We start from the raw sequence: 25850 nt of genomic DNA, 5'->3' as shown, positions 1-25850 counted from the left end.
TTTTTCAGGACGTTACGTGCGAAGGAAGACCCTCCGGATCTGTTCAAGGAACAAAATGCAAGTCTCCTGAATTTACGCAACAGTTACGAATCCGAGTACGAAAGTATTCCCCTGAGAGCTCGGGCACCTGTTACTTCAACTTCTTCGTCGAAAAAATCCTCCGCTGCGTATCGACATCATTTAAGGAACAATTCCGAGGACTTTTTCAACCAAAATCAATATTATCACGTCACCTCAATCGCGGATATTCACTCGAAAAATCAGTCGCAGCACAAAACGAACGAAATTTCTGCATCCAATTATTCATTATCTTCCGTCGTGTTCGGCAATGAGCATCAGCAGCAGCGGCAACGAGAGAGCAGTTTAAATAATAATGCGTCGTCCTCCTCACAATTCGTTGCCGCTTCGCCAATTTATCGCGTTAATAATTACGAGAACAACAATGGCAGCAGTAACAATAGCACGAGGGCAACGACGCCAATTGCCTCGATTACAGCTCCGACCTCGACCACGAATTTTGGCGGGTATCAGACGCCGTTGCAAAGTTTGTACGCGCAAAAGTTCAACAACAACAAGTACTTTCACAGATGATTTTTCCCGAATTTAGATTAAGTTTCTTTATAAAAAAATACACCGATAGTTTTATGGAAAGAAAAAGAAAAAAGATGAAAAATTAAAATTAAAATTTACAAGACTTTTATTTGAGGTGCAAATTGGGAGTGCGGCGAAGTTAATTAGTCTCTTGATAGTTTTTAAAAGTGTTTTTCTGTGCAAATGGAAAATGTGAGTAACCGCAAAGTAGTGGTTTGGAACAGGAAGTTCTACTTGAAAAGGAAAATTTTACTTTATCATGATAATTTTTTTTTCTTCTGTGAATGAATAAAATTATTTTTTTTCCTACTGACAGTTAACAATTTTTTGTTTATTTAAAAAGTTTTTAAAAGAATTATTTTATTTATTTTTTCTTTCAATTAATTTTTAAAAAAATAAAATTTTTAATTATTTGTTTAAAATTATTACTAATTATTTAATGTTTTTTTTTAGATATATTTAAAAAAATAATAATTTGTAATACCTTATTATGAGAAAAAATTTTTTTTTTCTTCTTTTATTTTTTTATTGTTTAATTTTTTATATTTTTTTAATTTATTTTTTTTATTATTTTGGATAAAAATTGATTTTTAAAAATATTTTTTCAAAGTTATTCATCAAAATAAATTTTTAAAAAATTATAAAATATTAAATTTCACGAGAAAAAAAACAAAATAACTTTTTATATTTTATTTTTTTTTAAATAATAATTAATTAAAAATTATTTAAATTTTTTGAATATATATTTTTTTAACTAAATTATAATCAGTTATTTTTTTAAATTTTAATTTTTAATTATTTTAAATCAAAAATATTTAAATATAAATTAGTAAATTTAAATGAAATATTTTTTTAATTAAAAATTAAATTAAAAAAAAAATATGAAACATATTTTAAAATTTTAATTTTTTTTTATTGTCCTTTAAATTAAATAATTAATTAAAAATAATTTTAATTTTATTAATTAAATTTTAAAATTTTTTTTTTATAAATTTTTATTAAATTATAATTTTTTTTTAAATCATGTTTTCTTTTTAAATTTTAAATAAAAAAAAATAAAAATTTTAAATGAAATATTTTTTTTAATTAAAAATTAAATTTTAAAAATTAATAAACATTTTAAAAATTAAAAAATAGAAATTTTAGTAAAAATTATCAAAAATTTTTAATTCTTGAATATTTTTTTAAATATCCATTAAAAAATTTTACTTCATTTAAATGTTAAATTTAACATTTTTAAAAATTAAAAAAAAAAATTATTAAATGAAAATTAGGAAAAAAAAAATTAAAATTTTGAGGATTAAATTTGGAAACTTACTTTTTATTTTGGCTCAATTTACCAATTTTTATTCAACTTCCTCTAAAAAAATAAGGATAAAAGGACAAAATTGTTTAAATTTTTAATTCAAACCAATAGATGGCGCTTTTCTTCTATAAAAATATCCTTTTATAGCAAATCCTTTCTATAAATTCAAATCCATGTCAAGCAAAAATCCGTTAATTTTCTCTTCTACAAAGAGTTTGAATAACTTTATTTCATAAAAACACCTGAAAATAAAACTTTAAAAAAAGTGAATCTCCTGTTTATTGTTCCTTCTGGACCAACTTCCGTATCTCCTCATCCAACTTTGCGTCCTTTTCCATCAGTAAATCCGTGTTCAACGACACTTCCCTCAACATATTTGACGCTGCAAGGCGCATTTTTATCATCGGACATTTTTCTTCAACGATCTAAAAATTAATTTTTTTTTTATTTTTTTCAGAAAAAATTCAATTTTATTGAAATTACTTCTCCAACTTGTCGCATCTCGGGATTTTTCGTGTCTCCCGCAACGATTGCCTGAACAACCGGTTGACAGATTTTCGCAAACTGTAAAAAAGTAACGTAACAAAACGAGAAAAAGCCCCCCCGTTCAGTTACCTACAATCCAGAATTTCCAATTTTTTTGCGTTTCGGCCTTCAAGTAGGCGGCGAAGAAATCCGCAGCGGTTTTGGGCTTCTCATCGAAAGTTGCTCCCATCATCGGAAGGGTTTCTTGGATGTTGCTGATTGAAGCGTTTAAGGATTTGAGCTCCATCTGGAGTGCCTTGATCTTTTGTTCGTTGGTTGAACGTTCGTTTTTGAGGTTTTTGATGTGATCGCGACTTCGCGTGAGGAGACGAGCGTTGCTGATCTAAAAAAAAAAAAAAAAATATAAAAAATTTTGTATTACAAAAAAACATAAAATTTTATGTTCACGAATTTAAAAAAAATATATTTTAAATATTTTATTTTATTTTTTATTTAATTAAAAAAATTTTAAAAAAATTTAAATTAAATTTTTTTTAATTAAAAAAAATTTAATAAAAAATATCTCTGCCGTTAAATTTTATTTCTTTTTTAATAAAATTATTTTTAATTTAAAAAAATTATTAATTTTTTTATTGTTAAAATAATTTTAAAAAAATTAATTTTAATTTTTAAATTTATCATTTTTTGACATCAGAATTTTTAATTGGTTTTTAAATTTATTAAAAAATTGGTACAAAAAAATTAATTTTTAACTTTGTTTACAAATATTTTGTGAATTTTTTTTTAAAGGAATAAAATTATTTTATTTTTAAATTTATTTTTTTTTTTTTTAAAATAATAAATTAATTAATTTTAAAAAAATTTAAAAAAAATTAAAATTAAATTAATTTTTTAAAAAAATTTAAAAATATTGTTTTTTTTAAAAAAAATTTTTAATTTTTTTAAAGAAATAAAAATAATATTTTCTAAAATTATTTTTATTTATTTTTAATGAAAAAAAAAATTAAATAAAAAAAATTTTAATTAAAAAAAATTAATAATTAAATTAATTTAATTAATTAGTTTAAAAAAATCTTCAAAATAATTTTTTTTTATTTTTATATTTTTTTAAGTTTTCTCAAAATTGTTTAAAAATATTTAGAATAATATTTCATAAATAAAAAATAAATAAAACTTACTTTATACCCTCCATTAGTCCCTCCAATAAGTCCTCGCAACGCATCAAACCCCTGCTTGATATTTTGCCGCCTTTTCTTCTCCGCATAAATGTGCGTGACGCGCGACGAAGCTTCACTAATGGACGATCGATCCGACGAAACGGGCGAAACCAACGGGACCTGATAGAAATCATTCGAAAATTGTTGACTTCCAACGAAATTCCCTGAAAAAAAATACAAAAAAAAAATTATTTCTTATCACTTTTCTCAACTCTTGTCGAGCTCCAAAATGCAATCAACCTGATAATCTCTGCGATTCGTGCACGTTATCGTGTGTCGTTGTCGTTATTGGTGCAATGTGACTTGCTTGTCTCGTATTGTATCGCATGTCGCAATTGAATTCTGTGACATTACTTTGTGCTTGGCTTTGTTGATAATTATTCGTTAAATTGTTGTATTGAGCGTGATTTTCGTCAAAGTTTAATACGAAATCGTGCGTTTTGTTGGATTGACCTGAATTGAAGTAAGAGTTGTTGTCGGGATAGTTGTTGAAATCTAACCACGAATTCACATTCGGCTCTTGTTGATACCAATTGCTGCCGAAATTGTGGCAGTTCAGGACTTTTTCGCTACCGTAGTTGTTGTTGTTGTACATTATAAAAATTTGTGATTTGGGGGCCAAAAAATCTGAAATTTGAAAAAAAAATTTTTTAACGGTAATTTTTTTGAAATGACAGATGTCAAATTAAAAATTTTAATTTTTTTGGTAAAATTTTTAAATTTAAAAAAAAAATTATTTTTAAAAATTAAAAAATTTTTTTTTAAGTAATTTTATTTTAATTTTAACAAATTTTTAATTTTTTTTAATAAAAATCTGAAACTTTTAAAAAAAGTGACATCTGTCAAAATTTTGACATTTAAAATTTTTTTTTCATAAAAAATTTATATTGAAATTAATTTTTCAAAGTAAAAAAAAAATAATTGAAATTAATATATTTAAAAAAATTTAAAATTGCTTAAAATAAATTTTAAAAATAAAAATTGAAATTTTGACAGCTGTCATTTTTCGTTTTTTGTCAAAAAAAAATTTTTTTTTTTTGAAAAATTAAAATATTTTAAAATTTTTTTGCAAAATTGCCCAATTTTTTTTTAAATTATTTTTTTTTTCAAAACATGACATCTGATATTTGACTTTAACTGTCAAAATTTTGACATTTTAGTAAATTTTTAAAAAAATCAAATTTTTTTAGCTTTTTAGAAAAAAAATTAAAAATCATTAAAAATAATAAAATTTATTAAAAACTTTCCTCTAAAGTTCATAAAATTAAAAATTTGATAAAAAATTTTGACAGCTGTCAAAAAATTTAATTTTTAAAAATAAATAACATTTGATGATGCAATTTAAATTTATTATGTTAAATAGCGCAAAATATTTTTTTTAATTCAGAAAAAAATTTGAAATTTCTTTAAGATTAAAAAAAATATTTTTGAACTATCAAATTTGTTTTTCTGAACTTGTTTTTCAAAATTATTTAAAAATTTTAAAAATTATGTAACTTACCTCTATTGATAAATTTCTCTCTAACTCGTTTTTTGATTCGAAAAAAAAATGTAGCAGCAGAAGACGAAAAAAAATAATTTTTTGACTAAATTTGACGAAAAAACCTTGAAATTTTCTTTTTATTTGAAAGTAAAAATCATTCAATTGATAAACGGTAGTGCTTTTTTTGCGTTTTCTTATATCTCGTACGACGCATTACGTTATTCATCGTTAACGATTTCACAAACATTTTATCACACTTCCAACCGAATTCAATAAAAATTTTCACAATTGACGCGCGCGAGTTTCTAAAAGTTATTTTTAAACGAAAAAAATCCCAAAAAAGAGGCAAATTTCTCAAAAAAGGCGTCCAACAATGACGAAAGCCCGTTCCAAACTAAACGAACGTGCCTCAAATTAAATCGCTACGACGACATCGACGACGATGAGATGACAAGAGGCAAAGAGCTGTTATTATTAGTTTTGCTGCCTTATCACTATTTCAATAGAGTGTAATTCAAAAATATTCATTCTCTATCCCCCGAAGTGTGTTGATAAGAGTTGAGGCAATATAAAATTCTGAAGATTTTTACAAAATTGTGAGACAAGACATGAGGCAGTTTGTTTGTTATTTGCCCAAATGATGTCTTGTCTGGGCTTTTTGCTCCGTTTTTTGTGTTACTTTGAACCGGATTGATGGCTGGCTCGTGTGTTTGTCTGATTAAAAGTGTCTGCGTCTCGGATTTTTGTGTGTGACGAACCCTAATTGCGTGTGGCGAAGGAGTGTTTGACGATGGATTTTGAAGTAAAGTAAGGATGGTAGGAGATAGATGGCGCTCATTTGAATTTTTTGTTGGTAAAAAGACGTTAAATTTATAATTTTTTGATGATAAAATGAAATTTTTTATAGAAAAAATATTTTGAAAGATTTAAATTTTAAAAATTAAAATAAAAAAAAAATTATTTTCAATTTTAAAATAAAAAAAAAAATTTAATTTAAAAAAAATTAATTTAATAAAATTATTTTAAATTTTTAAATAAAAAAATAATTAAAAATTTTTAAATTTTTTCAAAAGTTAAATTTAAGCTCAAACATAAAATTGTTAATTTTTTTTCTTTAAAAAAATTTTTAAATTATTTCATAAATTTCTTAAAATTGAAAAGTTCTTTTTTTGAAAATTTTTAATTTAAAATTTAATTTAAAAAATTTTTTAAAATTAAAAAAAATAAATTTTATACCAAAAATCTTAAAAACTCATGACTTCAAAAATTAAATTAAGTTAAATTTTTTGAGACATTAGAGGTTTTGTATATTTTTTTTAATTTAATAAAATTAATTATTTAAAAAAAAATTAAAAATAATTTCAAAATTAAAATAATTTTTTTTTTTGATAAATTTTAAATTAAATTTTTAATTTTTTTTTAATTAATTTAATTTTTTATGGAATTAAAAGAAAAATGAAATTTAATATTTTTTTTTTTAATTTAAAAAAATTAATTTAAAAAATTTTATTTTATATGAAAAAAAAGGAAAAAATTTTCAAAAAATTTTTAAAATAAAAAGTAAAAAAAAAAATTTTTTTTTTTGAGAAAATTGCTAAATTTTAAAAAAATTTAAAAATTAAAAAAATTTAATATTTTTTAACTTAAAATAATTTAAAAATTTTAGATGAAAGAAATAATTTTTGACAAATTTTATACCGTAAGTTTTAAAAAAAAATTGGCCTAATGAAAATAAACTTGAGAAAATAAATTTTTAAATAAAAATTTTTAACTTAAAAAAAACTTTTAAAAAAAAATTAAAAATTTTAAAAATTAAAAAAAAAAATATTAAAAATTATAAAAAAAAAAAAAATTTTAAATTAAAAAAAAAAAAAAATTAAATAAAAAATTAAAAATAATTTAAATAAAAATTAATTCAAAATAGACAAAAATAAAAAAAAAATTTTTAAATAAAAATGCATTTTTTTCGATATGGATATTATAAACATATATGTATTTTTCCATAATAATTAATAATTTAGCTAACATATCCTTAAAATTAATTCCAATTTTTTTTTTATTTCATATTTTATTTTAATTAATAAATTTATTTTTAATTTTATTATTTATTTAAATAGCCTATTAAAAGTACATAAGTGTGTTTTATTCCATCAAGTGCTTCTAAAATTTACAAATTTATTCAGTTCAAGCAGAGACGACGACAAAAAATCTTATTTTTTTTTCACAATTTTTAAAAGCTTCTCGCTGACTAACTCAGTTGGTAATATTCGGGCGCTTGCGAAAAGTCGTTCGCGATATTACTCAAAAAGTTAAAATCTGACGAGGAATTGGAGTTTTCGAAATGCGCGCCGCCGCCATGAGGAATCTCAAAGTTCCCAAAGTAGTGTTGTTGTTGCTGCGACGCCGGATTTTGCTGCGGATGATGCAAATTCGCGTTCACAAAGTTCGGATGATGATGCGGAGCCGTCGCCGTCATGTTGTGCATATTGTGTTGCTCTGGGGCGTAATGCGACTGCGGGAATCCGTAGTTATCACAGTTTTCGGCATTCGGGGCGGCATTATTGAAGGAGGGATGCGATGCAGTGACGTCGTGCGGATAATAGCTTTGATCGTAGTAGTTTGCGTGATGCGGAGGCGCTCCTTGCTTGGCGTCGAAAAAGTTGTTCATGCCTTCGGAGGGCAGCATGTTGCTTGGAGCGATGCCATTTGCGACGCTGCTGCTTCCGTTTGAGTAATCGTTGCAGTAATACTGACCGGGATATGGCTGGTTTCCTTCGTTGTTGTAATACGGGTGGTTCATTGGTATGGCTTGGTTGAGATTTCCTGTAAAAAAAAATTTTTTTTAATAAAATTTTATAAAAAAAACTATTTTTTTTTTTTTAATTTAAAAAAAATTTTTTTTTTTTAATTTTAAAAAAAAATTTTTTTTTTAAAATTAAAATTTTTTTTTTAAAAATTTTTTAAATTTTTTTTATATTATACTTTTTTCCATTTAAAATGAAATTTTCCATATTTTTGGAAAAATTTTTGTAAAAATTCAAAAATTCAAAAGCAAAGTTTAATCGTTTTAAATAATAGCTCTTAACAAATATTTAAACAATTTTAACAGAAAAATTTAAAAATATTTTTTTTTTGCAAAAATGATTTAATGTTGATTAAAATTTGCATTTTTTTTATATAAAAAAAATATTTTATAAATGAAATAAAAATTTTAATTTTTTTTAAAATAATTTTTAATAAATTTTAAAATATTATTTTTTTACACAATATTTTGTAGCAAATTTACAAAATAAAATTTAAAAAAAAATTAAGAAAAATATTTAAAAAAATATATTTTTTTATTTTAAAAAAATATAAAAATTTATTTTTTCCAAAAATTTTCAAAGAAAATTAAAATTTTAATTATTTAAAAATTATTATTTAATAATTTAAAAATAATAAAAATTTAATTAAATTATTTTTTCTAAACTTTAATTATTCTTGAAAGAAAATTATTTTTTTAATTTTTTTTCAATAAAGAATTAAACTTTACGAACAAAATATTAAATTAAAAAAAAATAAATTAAATAAAACATAATTTAATTAATTATTTAAATAAAAATTTATCAAAAAATGCAATATAAGAAAAAAATTAAAAAATTTTACATTTCATTAAAAAATTATTTTTGTCGACAATATTTCATAAAATTTTAAATAAATAAAAATAAAACTTTTTAAATAAAATATTTGAATAAAAAAAAATATTTTTAAAAATAATTTTTTAACGAAAAAAAATTTTTTTTGAAAAAAAAATTTTTTTTTTCACAAAATTTTTTTTTAATTTTTTTTATTTTTAATTTTTTAATTAAAATAAAAAATTCTTTTTAAACAAAAAATTTAAATAAAAAAAAATTCAAAAAAATTTACAAAAATTGCAATTTAAAAAAAAAAATATCATTTAAAAAAAACTCACCTTCAGGCAACTTTTGCTGTTCCCCAAACTGCATCGCGTACTGCGGTCTAACAACAAGTTTCTGAAATTCTCCAAAATTCTCAGGTTTTCCATTTCCCCCGAATTCCTGCCTATTCATGTAATAACTATTCAAATAATCCGAGCCTGGCACGTTATTTCCCATTTTCGCGGCATTTTTGAACGCGGCGACACTTCCTCGATTCCCAAAGACGCCGCCGCCGCCCGTTGGTTTGTTGCCCGTCATCGTTGCTCCGACAGCAACAGGTCCATTTTGAAAGAAATTCGATTGCACAGTTTCCCCTTGATTTGATTTATTGTTACTACTATTATTATTGCTGCTTGCGCCATTACCGCCATTCGGGCCGTAAATTGATTTATTAACGATTTCTCGCTTAATTGGTTGCTGATCGTCGCTCGAATGTTTCGCCTTCTTGCTTGACGGCGGCTTAACGACAGCGGGACCCTCATCGTCTTCGTCTAAACTCGAAATGACACTCGAATCGGCGGAAATTATGTTCACGCTGTTGCTACTTGCGGGCCCATATTCGACTGTCGAGTTCGGAGTAACGCCTTCGGACGAAGAAATTTCGAGTAAAAAACTATTTTTAGCTTGAAAATTATCGAAAAACACTCACTTTGATTGTTATTTGTCGCACTCGGCGTGTTGTTGTTCTGCCCACGAACGTTCGAAGTCGAGTCCGGAATATCATCCGACGGTAATTCACATCCTTGGCATGATTTTTTCGCATTTGACGCTGAAAAAAAATTTTTTTTCACTTAATTTAACATTTTTTCATGGAAAAATTTGTGGAACTTACTGCCTGAATGATCGGATTCGCCATCTTCCTTCATCTCGTCGTCATCTTTTGAAGTATTTGTTTGACGTTTGTGCTTCATTCGACGATTTTGAAACCATACTTTGACCTGTTTTTAAAAAATTTTTGTTAAATAATTTTTTTTTTGCAGGAAAAATTTAATTTTTTTACTTGTCGTTCTGTTAAATCCAGGCTTGCAGCAATTTCTATCCTTCGGGGACGACATAAATATTTGTTGAAGTGAAATTCCTTTTCGAGCTCCAATAGTTGAGTATTTGTGTAAGCTGTTCGCAGGCGACGGGGTAATCCATTTTCTGTCACAAACTCCGCTGTAATGAGAAAAATTTAAAAAAAAATTGTTAGAAAATTGTCGTGAAATTGAAATTAAAGTGTATTAAAGTATTTTTTGAATTTTAAAAAATATTAAAAAAAAAATTTAACTGAAAAAATTAGATTTAAAATTTGACAAAAAAATATTATTAAATATTTATTTTTTTTTATTTATTTTTAAATTATTTTTTTAAATATTTTATTTAATTAATAAATAGTTTATTTAAAAAAAATAATAAATTAATTTTTTAATGTTTAATTATTTTTTTTTAACATTTAAAATAATATTTTATTTTATGTTTATTTTAATTTTAATTATAATAATTTGTTTAATTATTTAATAAATATTTTATTTTAGAAAATTTTTTATTAAGATAATTTATTATTTTTTCAAATTTTTGTTTTAAATTTAAATTTTATTTTTTAAAAAAATAAAATAAATTAAATAATTATTTATTTTTAAAATTTTTTAATATTAAATATTTTTTGAAATTATTTTTAAATAAAATATTATTTTTTTAAAATAATTTTATTAATAAATAATTCATTAAAAAAATTAATAAATGAATTTTTATTAATTAATTTCAATATTTATTCATAAAATTTATTTAGATAATATTTTTTTGGTTTAAAATAATTTTTTCTTATTTCATGTTTTTTTTTTGAAATTTTCATAATAAAAAAAAATAAATTGTTTAATTATTTTTAATTTTCTTCAAAAAATTATTCAATGAATTAATTTTTGATTTAATTGCCTAATTTTCATATTTTTTTTAAATTTTTCATTTAAATTAATTAATTGAAATTAATTTCATTTAAACATCAATAATTTAAAAAAATATATAAAAAAAATTAAATAAAAAAATATAAATTAAAAAAAATATATTTCAAAAAAAATCAATAAATTAATGAATTTTTCAATATTATTTTTTTAATATTTTAATTTGTTTAAAAAAATAAAATTTAATTTTTGTTAAATTTTTTTAGATTTAAAATATTTTTTAATTAAAATTTTATTTAATTATAATTTTTTTATTTATTTTTAGATGATTTATATCGAAAACTAACATCAGGGAAGAAAAAACAAATTTTTTAATTTTTTAACCAAGCAAAATTATTTGAACGAAGAAATTTGTAAAAAAAAGACCCTTAAAAAGCAAAATGTAGATTTTTCCATCAATTCAACAAAATGTCATAAAAGAAAAGTTTTAAAGTTATGAAAAATTTGCCAAGTTCACGTCATAAAATAAATGCGTTTGTTAGAATATCATTTCGAGTCATAAATATCTGAACCTGCTGCAGTTTTTTTCGATTACTTTTCTATGCAAAATAGCAAAAGAAAGGAACATTTCAAGTAAGTAACAAGCAGTGCAGAATATTATTTTCTTTCCAAAGACGATTTTTCAAACGCACACATTTTTTCGATGGATTTTTTTTTCGTTTCGCATATCATAAGATCATCATCATGTGAGAAAAATACAATTTTTTTCCTCCTCGCTCGACTTGAAATTTATTCAAAGAGCTCACATACGCATTTTTACGGGGTGAATCACGTTTGAGGAGCGTTTGATAGGCGTTTGGGTGACAACACATGGTACGCAACGAAAACAAAAGCGGATGTAGCGGAAAAAACTTTTTAAATTGGTATTTTCATCGCTCGCGCGCATTATTTTCAATATGAATCAATAATGTTATTGCCGTTTCATGCAAATTTTCTTCTCGAAGTGACTTTAAAAAATTTTCCTTAAATTTTACTGAATTTTAACTTTTTACCACATCCTTATGTCCATTTTGCGGTGTCTCCATAAATTTATTGCTCTTTATAAACTAAACTTCTCTCTCGTTGTCCGAAGCTGACACGAACTTTTTACAAGAGGGCAAAAACCCATAAAGATAAATTATTTTCTTGTTACCGTAAACCGCATAAATGGTGAATTTTCAAAAAGTGTTTATCTCTCTCTCTCTCTGTACAAATATTGTCGTGTTACAAGTAGTTAAAATTAGAAAATTTTTTGTGTCTGTCACTTTTACATTGTTTGCGTTTTCGGATTTTTTGAGGTATGAGAAAGAGAGAAAAGTGACTTTTTTGTTCATGGATGTTGACTTCCGAAACTATGTAGCGGAAATAATTTTCATCACGTGTTGGTTTGAAAAAAATTAAGATTTTTATCAATGATACTGTGTTTGTTACTTTTTTTGACGAAGGGCATTTCTTTATTTAAAACAAAAAATGTTTAAAAAATGAAATATTTTGATTTTTTAAGTTTTTGTTCGTTTTTTTATTCAAAGATTTTATTTAATGTCTAAAAAAATTTTTTTAGTAATTTTTTTATTTTTTTAATAATTTTTTTTTTTTAAATTTTTTTTTTCGATATTTTTTTAATATTTTTTTTTATTTTTTAATTAATTATTTTTTTATTTTTTTTAAATATTTTATGATTCTCAAAATATTTAAAGTTAAAATTTTTTATTTAATTTATTTTTATTTCACATTTATTGAAATAAATTTTATGATCAAATATTTTTTGTGAAAAATTCAAATTTTTCAATTTATATTCATTAAAGTTTCATTAAATTTAATTTCGTAAACATTTAAAATTTATTTCAATTTTTAAAATTTTAATTTTCCTCACTTGAAAATTAATTTTTTCACATAATGTTAAGTTTCAACTTTATTTTATGCAATTTTTTACACACAGCATTTTGATTAAAATTTTAACTTTTTCATATTTTTTAATTATTTGGTTCAGTTTCTGATGAATTTATTTTAAAAAAATATATTTAACTTTTAAAACATATTTTTTCAAAAATTTAATATTTTTTAAATTAATTTCAATAATTTTTTATTTTCTTAAAATTTCAAAATATTCTATAAAAAAAATAAAAAATATATTTTTTTAAATTTCTTTCTCAAATGCTTTCAATTTTTTTTTTTTTTTTGATGATTTGGCTTTAAAATTTTTTTAAAAATTGTACTTATTTTTTTATTTCAAAAATTAATATTTTTTAATATAATTTTAATATTTTGTAAGTTTTTAATTAATTTAAAAAAATCGATTTTATCCATAAAAAATTAAAAAATCAATTGTTTTTTGAATTTCATATTTAAACTAAATGCTTTAATTTTTTTTCACTTTTAATATTTTTTATTTAAAAAATTTTTTTTATTTAAATTTTTTTTTTTAATTTTTTTTTTATTAAATTTTGAAACAAATTCACTTTTTGAATAAAAAAATTTTTTAGTGCACTTTTACTATTTTTTTTTATTTTCTTAATATTTTGTCAGTTTCTTATAGTTTAAAATATTTTTAAAAATTTTATAAAAAATTAAAAAAATATTTAAAAAAAAATTTCATATTTTAACTCAAAGGCTTTAAAATTTTTTAATTTCAAATTAATTTTTATTTTAATTTTTTTCAAAATTTTTGATATTAATTCACTTTTTTTAATGAAAAATAATTTTAATTTTTTTTTTTTTTTTTTTTATTAATTTAAAAGTCACTAAATGTCTTCATTTTCACTTATTATTTTTTTTTTTCAATTCACTGATTTGCATTATTTTTCCTTCACAATTTAATTTCATGTTCTTGGTAAAAATATCTTGATATCATCATTACTATTAAAGTACTCCCATATTATCGTAAAACAATAATTACATGTTATTTATAAAAAAAAAAATGAAAAAAACATGCCGTTTATAATTTTTCAACAACACAAAATTAGAGGAAATTTTCATATAATAATAATTATATGAAATTATTTTTATTTTATCATCTCTCTCTCGCAAACAAAACATGCAAACCGCCATATTTTTAGCATCAACAAACAAACAAAGTCGCCATCAAGTCCGCCGACAGAATTTTCGTATTCACAAAAAAAAAAATAAATAAAATAATGAATAATAATTGTGTGCAATTATATTTTTGCGGGAAGTCAGAAAAGTCATGCATGATAAGGCGAACGGAGGCCCTAAAGCTATTTCTCTTGTTTTTATTTTTTTATTATTTTTTTTTTTTTTGCTGAACTGACATGAAAAATAAATGTCTCGAAAACAACAAAAGCTGTTTCTGTAGAAATAATTTTTTTTTATTTTTTTTTTTATTAAATGAAAAAAAAGCAATGGAGGACTTGCATGGAGGAGAACGATAGCTCGAGTAACATTAACGTTGCATTATAATTATATGCTTCAGTTCCTCATTATTTTGTTATTATTTGCTTGTATTGTTCCTACGGACACACGAATGGTCGTTTGTGCTTGCCGCTTTATTGTCGTGAATGAATAAAAAATGTGTTTCTGCTGGCTTTGAAATACGAATGCACACCCTGCATGCCAAACAGCCTGTTGTTGTGGGCTTCGTGTAGCGTGTTTCGATGCCATTAAAGATTTCCGTGATACGTTTTTTCTGTTTTTTTTTTATTAATTTACTCAATCGTATATTTTTTTCTTTTTTTTTTTGTTACTCACTATTATTAGTAATATTATGATTATAATATAAAACACTGAGAAACTGAATGTATAATAAATAAAAACAAATGGCGGCGGATGATTGACATGTTTGAACATTTTTAACACGGGGGACAAAAAAAAAACAAGTTTTCATCGAACGAATTTTCTTACGAGATTTTTTTTTCGTGTTATTTCTTGTTTTAATTCAAAATTAGTTCAGCACTGCCTTAGCTTATTCTTCGGAAAGACTTGCAGATAAATACAAAAAAAAACTAAACCCTCCGAGACAAATAAAATGATTGACGTTAAATCCACGCCTATTGCACACATGTAGCATGTATTTAAGAACATCGATCACGAACGAGAGAAAAAAAAACTCGAAGAAAATCGAAAAATAAAATCCGTGAAATTTTTTACATCTGGAGGTTTTTCGTATAGCAAACTTTTTTTTTTGGTTTTCACGAGTGAGTGAGTGACTTTTCATATCAGTTTTTCTTTTTTTTTTAATTAAAAATTGTTGCAAGTCACGTGACCATTACGGAAAAGTTTTTTTTTCATGTAAAAAAAAATTAACAAAAAAAATTTAATCTGTGCATTTTATATGAATTTTCAATTATAAAGCGGGAGGTTTTTTTAATTTATTTATTTTTTTGTTAAAGCTTAATTTTGTCATTTAATGGAGGATTTTTTTTCTTTTTTTTGTGATATTTTCATTTTAATGAATTAATTTATTTTTTTTTTGTATCTCATGAAAAATTTTCTCTTTTTTTATACCGATTATAATTTTATTTATTCAAAAATTTAAAATTTTTTAAAATAAAATTTTAAATTAACTCAATTAATTAATTTAAATTTTATAAATTTTCAAAATTTTAATAAAAAATTAATTTAATAAATAAAAATTTCATATAAATTAATGAAAATTTAATTAATTTGATTTAATTATTAATTTAATTTATTTTATTAATTTAAATTTAATTAATTTAATTTAATTTAATTAATTTAATTTAATTTAACTAATTTAATTAATTTAATTTTTTATTTATTTAATTTAGGAATTTTTAATTTATTTATCATTTTTATTAAAATTAAAAAAAATGAAGAAAAAGTTTTTTTTAATCGAAAAAATTAAAATTTTCTAAATAAAAGTAACTCAAATGAATTTTATTTTAAAAAAATATATTAAAATTATTAAAGTTAGACTTTAATTTTTTTTAACTATTTTTATGATTTTTTTTTAAATATAAATTTATTTTAATTATTAATTTAATTTATTTTAAATCGGTTTTAATTTATTTTAAATATTAAAGTTACTTTCAAATTAATTATTTAATTTTATTTTATTTATTAAAATTATTTAGTTTTTTTTTAAATTTATAAATAAAAATATATATTTTTTTTAATTTTAAATTAATTTTTTATTAAAATTAATTTTAAAAAATTTTTGAATACTTAAAAATTATAAAAAAAAATAAATTCAGAATTATAAAAAATATTTTTTTTTCAAATTTTAATTTAAATATATTTTTTTTATTTTTAAATTAATTTAAAATAATATTTTTACTCAAATTTATCAAATATAAAAAAATTAAAATTAAATAAATTTGAACATATAATCATAAAAAATAGATTTTTTTTTATTTATTGAATTTTTCATAACGATTAAATAAAAAAGTTTTTTTTTCAATAATTTTTTTTATCAAATAAAATTTTCTTTTATTGCAATAAATAATGTAACAAAATCGTTAACAAATATTCCAACAAACCACAAAATCGCGGTGTTAAGAGTAATAAAATTCATGTTTTATGTCTCTTTATTGAAATGATTACTCTCAACACTCAAAAATTTTCAAGTATCACAAAAGAGATAAAAATAATAAAAAAAAAGTTTAAAGAGCGTCGCGTCACCGAAACGAGGGAGTTTTTTGTAAGTACACGGTATTATTTCATATTAAATTTATTATCATAAACAACGAACATCTTCATCCAGTGATTTTGTGGCATTTTGTTTCACTTAACCCCTCATTCATTTTATTATTTATTTTCTTCAACACAGTATTTAACCACGACGACAATGGCATTTCGGGTACGACGAGACTTTAATGTGTCGCCTGCCTCGTTGTACAAACAGTAATTTATAATCATGAAATCAGTTTGTCAAGCGGAGAAGAGAAGAAAACCCAAATACACACCGGTATCATTACCCTTGATTTTTAGCTGTATCAGCCACTCTATATATCATTTTCCTCCGTTTTTCCTTTTCCACACATATCGTCTTAGGTGTTAAACACGTATTTTATCATAAGAGACGAGAACGAGGAAGACGAACGACATTGTAACACTCCTTTTATGCGTTCGACAAACATCCGAGTTCCCGTTCTGCGATATGGCATGGAAAAAAGGATGAGAGATAAATGTTGGCATTATATGTCTTTATTACAATCGGAGTTTATGTATCAAAAAAGTGTTATGCCATGTAATGCTGTGATTGCATTAGAACACGCACAAAAATTTATGAAACAAAATTTATATCGAGAACAACCTCCTTTTTTGAGGCAAAGAGGAAAACATACATACAGCCAAAAATATGAATAATGTGAAATTTAAAGGGGCTAAAAACACACGAGAGAAAATTTTCCCCCAAAAATTTTCATATTTCAACACTCCATATATTTGGCGTGTATTCATAGCAAAACTTGCTACAGATAAGGTTAATTGAATTTTAAGCGTAAAATATTTGGGACCGTATGTTACGTCTCTCGTATATGCAAAATAAATACTTATATGAATGAGCTAATAATGCCATCACTAATTTCTGTACGAACTAATCATTAATCCATATGACTTCAATAGTACTGATGAATTGCGATAAAATGATTCTATTTTGAGGACAGGTTTTGTCATATATGGATTTAAAAACTTTAAAATTTTTCGTGAGAGAATTTAAACAATTTAAGGTAATAATAAAATTTGTCAAAAATAGCTTTAAAGTATTCTCATTGTTTTAAAAATTTTATTACATTTTTTATGGAGGTTAAAGACAATTTTTTTTTATCAAGACAAAGAATAAAAATTAAGGAGAGAAAAAAGATTCCGCAGCTAATTGACCGTGTATTTTTCATAATTAAATGAGCATAATTTTTGTAACGGTGAGACGGCAAGATAAAAATAATAATATTAAGCGTAATTGCTATTACCATATTTAGGTAAGAAAAATGATAGGTCATTGCAATTAACCGAAAAATTAGGCAAGCGTCTATTGTTTGAATTTTTTTCTCTATTAAAAGTTGCAAGGGATGAAAGTTTTTTTTTGTGAATATTGTACACTGAGACTTCATGAATTGTCTTTGTGAGTAATTTTGTTTAGATTAAGATCGAAGAAAGTTACTTTCGAGATGTATTTAAAGTTAAATTTACTAAAAATTTCGACTTCTTTAAAAATTTTTATCAAAGTTGGATTTTTTCATCTTCAAAATTAAAAAAAAAAAAATTTAATTGATTTTTAAGTTATTTAAATTAATTTTTAAAGCTTAAAAAATTTTCTATAGAATAAGAAAAATATTTCATCTTATTAAGTTTTTAAAACTTATTCTTCTTATTAAGTCATAAAACTTTTAGAAATCGAAGACCCTTGAATTTTGTTGACCAAGTCTTATAGACCTTTTGTTATAATTTCTACAGTAGGATCTTCTATAGTCTTAATGTACTTCCTGTAACTTTGTCTTAACATTTTCAAAAAGCTTCCATTGTAGTATGTATTATGTGGTTCGAAAAATAGAACTCTGATGGAATCCGAGGTTATCAGCTGAAAGAATTCTTCATTATTTTTCGCCTTTCAGTAGGAACAATATTATTTTATACTCGGAGCTGATGATCCAAAAAATATTGAGCAGTGTTCGAATGAATGTTTTTTGTCATTTCAATTCGTGATCGAAGGTTATTCGAAATATTTTATAATATACGGTTTCATTGATTGTTGAAAAGTCTTCTGTAGTAGCTTTTATGATATTCAAGATCTTTGTATGGTAGATGAGGAATTTTAAAGTCCATTCAATTGATCTCGTTCGTTTTCTTCTATTGAGTTACAGTTTTGGCTTCTCATAAACTTCAAGTCTTCAAATTGTCATCTAAAAATGTTTTTCCTTCTTTTGTTTGTAATTTTTACCTTTCAAAAAATTTTGTAAATAAAAACTTCCCTCTCTAATCCATTGAAATGCAATTCTCGAAGCTTCAGTGTAACTGCACAAATAAATTAACAAAAAATATTTTAAAAAAAAAGTCGCTTGAATTGATAAGGGTGTAAAAAACTTGGATGGAAAGTAAGTAACAAATTTCCCTTCTTACCAAAAAAATATAAAAAAAAAACTTAAAAATTTGTTTCTCCCATTTTTCCTTTCAGATTATAACGAGAAAAACCACCGCAAACCGTAATAAAAAGCATTATCCTTAAAGTTTCAAGTAATTTAAATGAGAAAAATCAATCTTTATTGCATTTTAAAAGACCCATTATGAAAGAAGGAAAAACTTTAATATATTCAACGACAGGCAAATAATATACTTTTTAACTAAGTACAAAAAAGTAAGTGAATGGCAGTAAAAATGATGCGGCGCACAGGCAAGTAGTACGTTTACTCCAATGTTTATGTTTGTTAGGTAGTACAAGTAATCAACTGAATTGTTCTTTTTTATTCTTTTAATATTCTCGCTAAATGTTTTCATCTCTCCCCGACTTTTTTATTTTCATTTTTTCGCGTCTTCTATCATGGGGTAAGATTCTTGCGGTTTTCGCTTGATTTAAATAAAATCGCGGTCTGTCTTTAATGTTTTTTTATGTGTACAAATTTAAGTACGTGGAAAACTGGATAAGCTTCGGCTGTTAAAAAATAGTCGTTTACTTGCACGTAATTTATACTTCCGGATTTTTTTTTAAATTTTATTTTTTTTTTTTCTTTAAAGGAAGATGAGGAAGAAAAAACGAAAAAAACCATTTTATATTTTTTTTGTTCACTTCCTTGTTGTCTGTACCTCAAACTTATGTTTTGTGGTTAAATGTCTTTTTTTTGCCAATTTTTCTCATTTGAGAGGGGAATTTACATTTTTTTTTAAAGTACAAGATTATTTTTAACTTATCTCCAATTTGCAAAGGATTTATTTGTGAAAAAAACAAACAAACGGAGCTCTGTATCAAAGAGGCAATCAATTGTGACCTTAATTTCGAATTGAAAGACATATGCTAATGATTTGGCTTAGCGAGCGTGAAAAATTTTCCTATCACAGACAATCTTGCTTTAATTTTTTCTTTTGTTTGAAAATTAGACAAAAAAAAATTAAAGGGAGTTGTTTTTATTTTATTTTTTGTAGACGAATGGTTTTAATGACCCGATGAAACTTTAGAATGTACATAAAGCACTTAATTTGATTAATTTTTTTTTATTTTATGTGAAGTAGGTAACTTGACCTTGTTATTGAGCATTTTCACCCTAATTTATTAATTTTTAAAAAATTAATTTTTATTTTCAGATTAAAGACCAATCCTACTTTCGCGAGACAAACTATTGATTTTTCAAAAAAAAAAAAAAAAAAAAAAAAAAAAAATAAGGAAGAGAAATGAAATTATTTACATATATGCTTAGCAATGATGATTTTTAAAAAAAGATATGAAAACATGATGAAAACATCAGATCAGACAAAAATAGATAAATTTATCATACGGTTGGAAATTTTTTTGCACACACAATTGAATCGTCATTCAGGGATGAATTGAATCTCGCATCATCATCAGCGGCGTGAAATTTGACAGTCATCATATTTATAAATTAAACGTGAGCTGAGAGAGAGATAACAAAATGTGAACTTTTGGAGCAATGCGGAGATGCGACTACTACTGAAAACAATCGGTGAGTTTTATTATTTTATTGATTTATTTAGGATGAATTGGCATTTAATGCGTTGTGTGGCATCAGGCGATGTGTTATGCATACAGATGATGATGTGTTTTGTTTGATTGTTTGAAATTGGAAGTGATTGTTTGTTTAGACAATGTTTTATTGTTGGTTGGCGAACGATATATTTGTTTGTTTGTTAAAAAAAGTCGATTATTGTTTTTTTTTGACGGAATGACGAATGAACGTGGCACAAGTGAATGGATTGAAAATATTAATGAAGGGGTACGATTGTTTTTTGTGAAGGGTAAAGGGAGTGAATGAGGCGCCAATGTTTTTTTTTAAAGTCAATAAAAGGTTTAAAAAATTATCTTTTTATCTTTTTTTAGGAAGTTAAAATTATTATTTTTAAAATTTTTCAGGAGGTTAAAATTTTCTAAACCTGATAAGGAAAACTTTTGAGAAAATTTGAAAATTTTTGAGATTTATGAGAAAAAGGTTAATATTGACAAAAGAAGTCTCAGTTTTTTTTTTCAGGAAATCAAGAGACTCAAAAATAATTGAATTTTCTAATTTTTAGTATTCAAGTAAGTATTTTTTAAATGTACTGAAAATTTCAGGTAAGTTTAAAAAAAAATTTTTTTGAGCATTTTTTCATTATTTTTTTTGTTTTAGGTTCAATTTTTTTAATTACGAAGAACTTAAGAAACAGAGGACAATTAAGAGTTCCAAGAAGTGCAATATACGACTCTGTGTGGCATAAAGGATTGAATTATTTTAACAAAATGACTGTGATATGTGATATTAAAGACTATGATGGTTTGGAGATTTTTAAAGTTAAGGCAAAGCAATATGTGATTAACGAAATAAGAATATGAAAAAGTGAGATTAAACGAACTAGCCAAAAAACCATCGCAATATCATCGTAAATGATGGAAAGAAATACAACAACAACAACAAGAACTGACTTCCATAGAAATAGAATGAAAAATCACATTTTAAAATCTTTTTAAATTTAAAGATGAATTGTAATTTTTTTAATAAATAATTTTTAAAACTTGTTTAGTATTTTATTCTGAAAATATTCAAGATTCTGCAAGAAGAATCGAAATCAATTTTTCAGTTAATCCAAACCAAGCAAATTTAAACTTCGAACAAAATATCAAGGAAACAGGAAATTCTCGTGTTTCGAAAGAAGCTTCTGTTTCTTGAAACGATCATCTTATGGATGAAAATTTCAAGAAACAGAAGCTCCTTTCGAATCACGAGAATTTTTTGTGAATTGAATGGTTTTTGAATGTCTCATTTCCTGAATGTTCCATTATTTTTTTTTTTTGCAAAAAATTACTGAAGGCTTTAATTTTATAAAACAATTGTTTTTGTCTTTAAAATTTCCTAAAGTTTAAAGATTTTTATTTCTGATAAAAATCTAACTTTAGAAAAATTTTAAGACAAAAACAATCAAATTAAAGCCTTCAGTAAATTTTTGCAAAAAAAATTATCGAAACCCCATAAATTGTTCAGGAAATTAGACACTCAAAAACCATTCAACTCCTTAAAAAACTTTTCCTCGTACTCAAATTACCCAAAGAAAAGGACACAAATCGCCCATAAATTCCCTGTCATTTCCTCCTACCTCACGAACAAATTACTTGATAAATTATCCTCTACGAAATTCACCTTCCTCCAACCTCTTAATTTCCCAATATTTCATAAAAAATTTCAAGAAACTTTTGCCTATACTCCTTTCGAAAGGCAAAAGCAAGAAAAGGTCACCCTTTTGTATCGCTCACTTAAAGAGCAGCAAAACATTCCATAAGAAAAAGATAAACTTACCACAAACGGAACAACGTTCACATATTGAATCAACAGGCAATCCATAAGATTTATTACATGTGTTAACCCTTGTATGGCAGCTTTTATTTCGCTCACACACATTTTTGCGTCATGTCCCGCATCTCGTTGGAGAACGTTACGGCGGAGCAATCATAATAATAAACATAAACATGAGAGTTGACTCCCTTTAAGTTAGCTTGGTTGTTGGTGTCATATGAGTTCGTTTTATGTCTTTTATGTGCGCAAAATGATAATGTTTAATTTTATTGTTATTTTTATCGAGTCTCTCGAGAGAGCGGATGAAAGTTAAATGGCAAGGTGTTCATGATTTATCGGATAATTTTTTTTAAATTCATTTCCTTTCAACATTTGAGGTTCGCTTGACGAATGCTTGACGGATTACCTTGTCCGAAAAAAAAGAAGAAGAAGAGTAAACATCTTGAAATATTAATAAATTAAAGAAAAAGAAAAAAAGACGAGAAAAGTTTTCGATTATTAATGAAATAGGTGTCTAACAACATAACTTTGACAAATGAACTCAAATAACAGGTTAGTCGATGTCGAGAGAGAAATAGAGAGGAAACAGCAGCAGCAAAAAAAAATACATTTAGAGACAGACGATTACTTCACACATATGCAGTATGGGTCAGAAAAAAATGCACAATGCGGGATATTTTAAGAAACAAAAAAAAAATTTTTTTTTTTTAAAACAAAACAAAATATAAACAACAAAAAAATAGTACAAATGATTATTGTACCTTAACAATAAACAAAGTTGTAGGACTTGACTTTGCCGCAAAAGAGTGATTAATATATCGAATTTAATATTTTTTGAAGTCTGCATCATTATTTTTTTTTTGTGAAACAAACCATTAACAAAAAAAAATTTTTTTTTCTCCTTTAAAAAATTGAACGTAAGGAGGTTTTTTTTTTTTTGAAGACAATTACTCAAGAACGTTCCGAATTAGAAATTGACGGCACTTGTTAAAACCATCGCGGGTAATACGTTATTATGTTATCAAGTCATTAATTTTGATGTGTATCGAGAAACAAAAAAGTCCATTACTCTTCGTCGTCTCGAAAACGTTTTGAAGAAACTTTCAACTCTTGTGTTCGAGTTGAGGTCATGTTTAATAGGCGATTGGCGCCTCTTTTTGTGTAAAGTGGCGCTTTTGAGTTTGAACTATTACTTTAGATGAAAAGAAAGAGTTGCGATCGCGCTCAGAAAGAGAAAAATTAGATCCGCAGGTTAATGCGGTTAGAGATTTGGTTAAGCGATGTTTAAATTTGATTCGGGGTTTAATGTTTTTTTCTTTTCTCTCTTTTTAGAGGCAATTTATGAATGGTAAAATGTTGAATATGAAAAAGAAAAAACAGAAGGGCTCACGATTTTTTGAAAACCACGAAATTTTTAGCTTCTGGGATTGGAAGAGAGCAAATGTTGGTAAGTAAAAAGTAGCAATTTTTAGTTTTGAATGGTAAATTTTGACGTAATTTGTTAAATTTAAGGCTTTTAAGTAGTTTTATTTCATTTAATTGAAGTAAAATATTCAATAAATTCAAACCATGCAAATAATAATTGAAAAAAAAATTTTTTTTTTAATTTTAATATTTTCTCAATTCAGTTCTAAGAAAATTAAAAAATAATTTTAAGATTTAGAAAAACTAAGTGAAAATTAGACAATTAAAAAAAATTAAATAAATAAAAAAAAATATAAATATAAAAAAATATTAAAAAAAATAAGTAAAAAAAAAAATTAAATTTTTAAAAAATTTAATTAAAAAAAAATTAAATTAAATTAAAAAATATTATTAAAAAAATTAAAAAATTAAATTAAAATTAAAAAAAATTAAATTAATTAAAATTAATTTTAAAAAATTATTAAATTCAAAAATTATCAAAATTAATTAAAGGTTAAAAAATTTTAAATTATTAAAATTTATTTTAAAAAAAATTAAATTAATTTTAAAAAATTAAATTTTTATCAAAAAAATTAAATTTTTAAACGGTAATTTTGTGAAAAAAAATGATAAATCTAAAATGTAACTTTGATTTTTTAAACACTTTAATGGTAAATTTTAATAAATATTGTCAAAATATTGATAAAAACGCTTCTTCAAAGTAAAAAATTTATAAATTTCTGCATTTTGAAAGAAAAAATTCATTAAAAATAATAAAAATGTTTTAAAAGGGAATGTTTCTGAAGAAAAATTGTCATGAAAAAATTCATAAAATTATCTTTCTTGAACATATAACCAAAAATTATATCAAATTATTTCTCTCAGTATGAAAAAACATCACGCAATTGTAAAAATTATACAATTTTGTGTCAAAATATGTGAGATTTTTGTCAAAAACTGACATGACATGAGACAAAATGTCACGAAAATTAAACTGAAGTACACTTAAAAATAATTTTTTTAACATTTTGACATTTTTCGATTCAAGATAAGTAAAAATTGTGCAAAAATTTAAAACTTTTCCTCAATTTTTGTATTCACAGAGATCAAAACATTGCAAAATTTGACCGTTAACTCATGGATTTGAACTCCAAAACGTTATCTAAAAACTTAAAACACGAAAAATGATGTTCATAAAGCAGAAAATTGATCATAAATATTCAATCCGTTCATCAAGCGAACCAAAAATTATAATTTTTGTTTAAAATTCAACAATTTTTACTTCTAAGTTCTTTAAAAACCGAAAAATTCTACCTCAAAAAGTCATATTTTAATTAAATTTAATAAAAAAAATTATTTTTTATACTTTTAGATCACAAAAATCATCAAATAAGAAGCTTCAAGTAGAAAAATTGAACGATCTTGCTCATTCCGACGGAAAATATTCATCAAAATAAAAAATCAGTTAACACTTGGCCATCAAAACAACATTTCAGACAATGAATAATTACATTCTAACTCTATTCAGAAGTCAATGCTGCGTTTTTAAATTAAGAATTAAACGAGATTTAAATCAAGATCGTGACGTTTTGTTGATGGAAACACGCTGTGATCTCTTTACTTTCAAAAAATCTCAAAATTTATCACTTTTTTAATTTTTTTTAATGAAATTTTTCAAAAATTTTCTTTTTTTTTAGAATTTTCCATCAAAAAATCCAAACTCACCTTGAACATTATTCTTCCGCGATGTCTTTTTCTCCTTCATCCACGGGTATTCCGGCACCGAGTCGCAACTATCGATCGACGTCACGGGATATCCCTGATTCACTTTTGGGCTTTCGGGTTCGACATGCGTCAAAAATTCCGCCATCGAAGGTTGCGAATTGATAAAACCGCTTTCCGTGGGCATCCAATACGACGAGTCGGCATGTTGTTTCTCGGAAACGACTCCCGAGGACAATTTTTGACCCGGATTCAGGCCTGTTTGGGACATTAAGTTAGGCGAACAGGGATTTACGGGATTGGCGCTTAACGTTTGCGACTCGGATTTGATTTGAGCTCCTATTAGCACGGGCGAATCGTGCGAACTGCAAACTTCTTGCAT

At 23.9% G+C, this 25850-nt stretch overlaps 2 protein-coding genes across 2 annotated transcripts; both read right to left on the bottom strand.

Annotated features, from left to right (window-relative positions):
* Positions 1 to 2084: 2084 nt before the first annotated feature.
* LOC134833735 (carbohydrate-responsive element-binding protein-like) lies at positions 2085 to 5485 on the bottom strand. Its single transcript, XM_063848163.1, has 6 exons — positions 5102 to 5485; positions 3841 to 4227; positions 3562 to 3764; positions 2517 to 2765; positions 2381 to 2461; positions 2085 to 2322 (listed from the first exon to the last, which is right to left on the bottom strand). Exons 2-6 carry the CDS (start codon positions 4193 to 4195, stop codon positions 2176 to 2178), a joined length of 1035 nt encoding a protein of 344 aa, XP_063704233.1. The 5' UTR covers positions 4196 to 4227; positions 5102 to 5485; the 3' UTR covers positions 2085 to 2175.
* Positions 5486 to 7256: 1771 nt separating this feature from the next.
* On the bottom strand, positions 7257 to 25850 carry LOC134833624 (homeotic protein proboscipedia). Its single transcript, XM_063848003.1, has 6 exons — positions 25472 to 25850; positions 10022 to 10179; positions 9854 to 9959; positions 9692 to 9790; positions 9036 to 9605; positions 7257 to 7906 (listed from the first exon to the last, which is right to left on the bottom strand). The coding sequence occupies exons 1-6, from the start codon at positions 25848 to 25850 to the stop codon at positions 7332 to 7334; spliced, it is 1887 nt and encodes a 628-aa protein (XP_063704073.1). The 3' UTR covers positions 7257 to 7331.

Source organism: Culicoides brevitarsis, chromosome 3 (genome assembly GCF_036172545.1).
Source record: "Culicoides brevitarsis isolate CSIRO-B50_1 chromosome 3, AGI_CSIRO_Cbre_v1, whole genome shotgun sequence".
In the NCBI taxonomy this organism is placed as follows: domain Eukaryota; kingdom Metazoa; phylum Arthropoda; class Insecta; order Diptera; family Ceratopogonidae; genus Culicoides; species Culicoides brevitarsis.
Note: the sequence above shows the minus strand (reverse complement) of the source record. Positions and strands in the feature narration are given on the sequence as shown.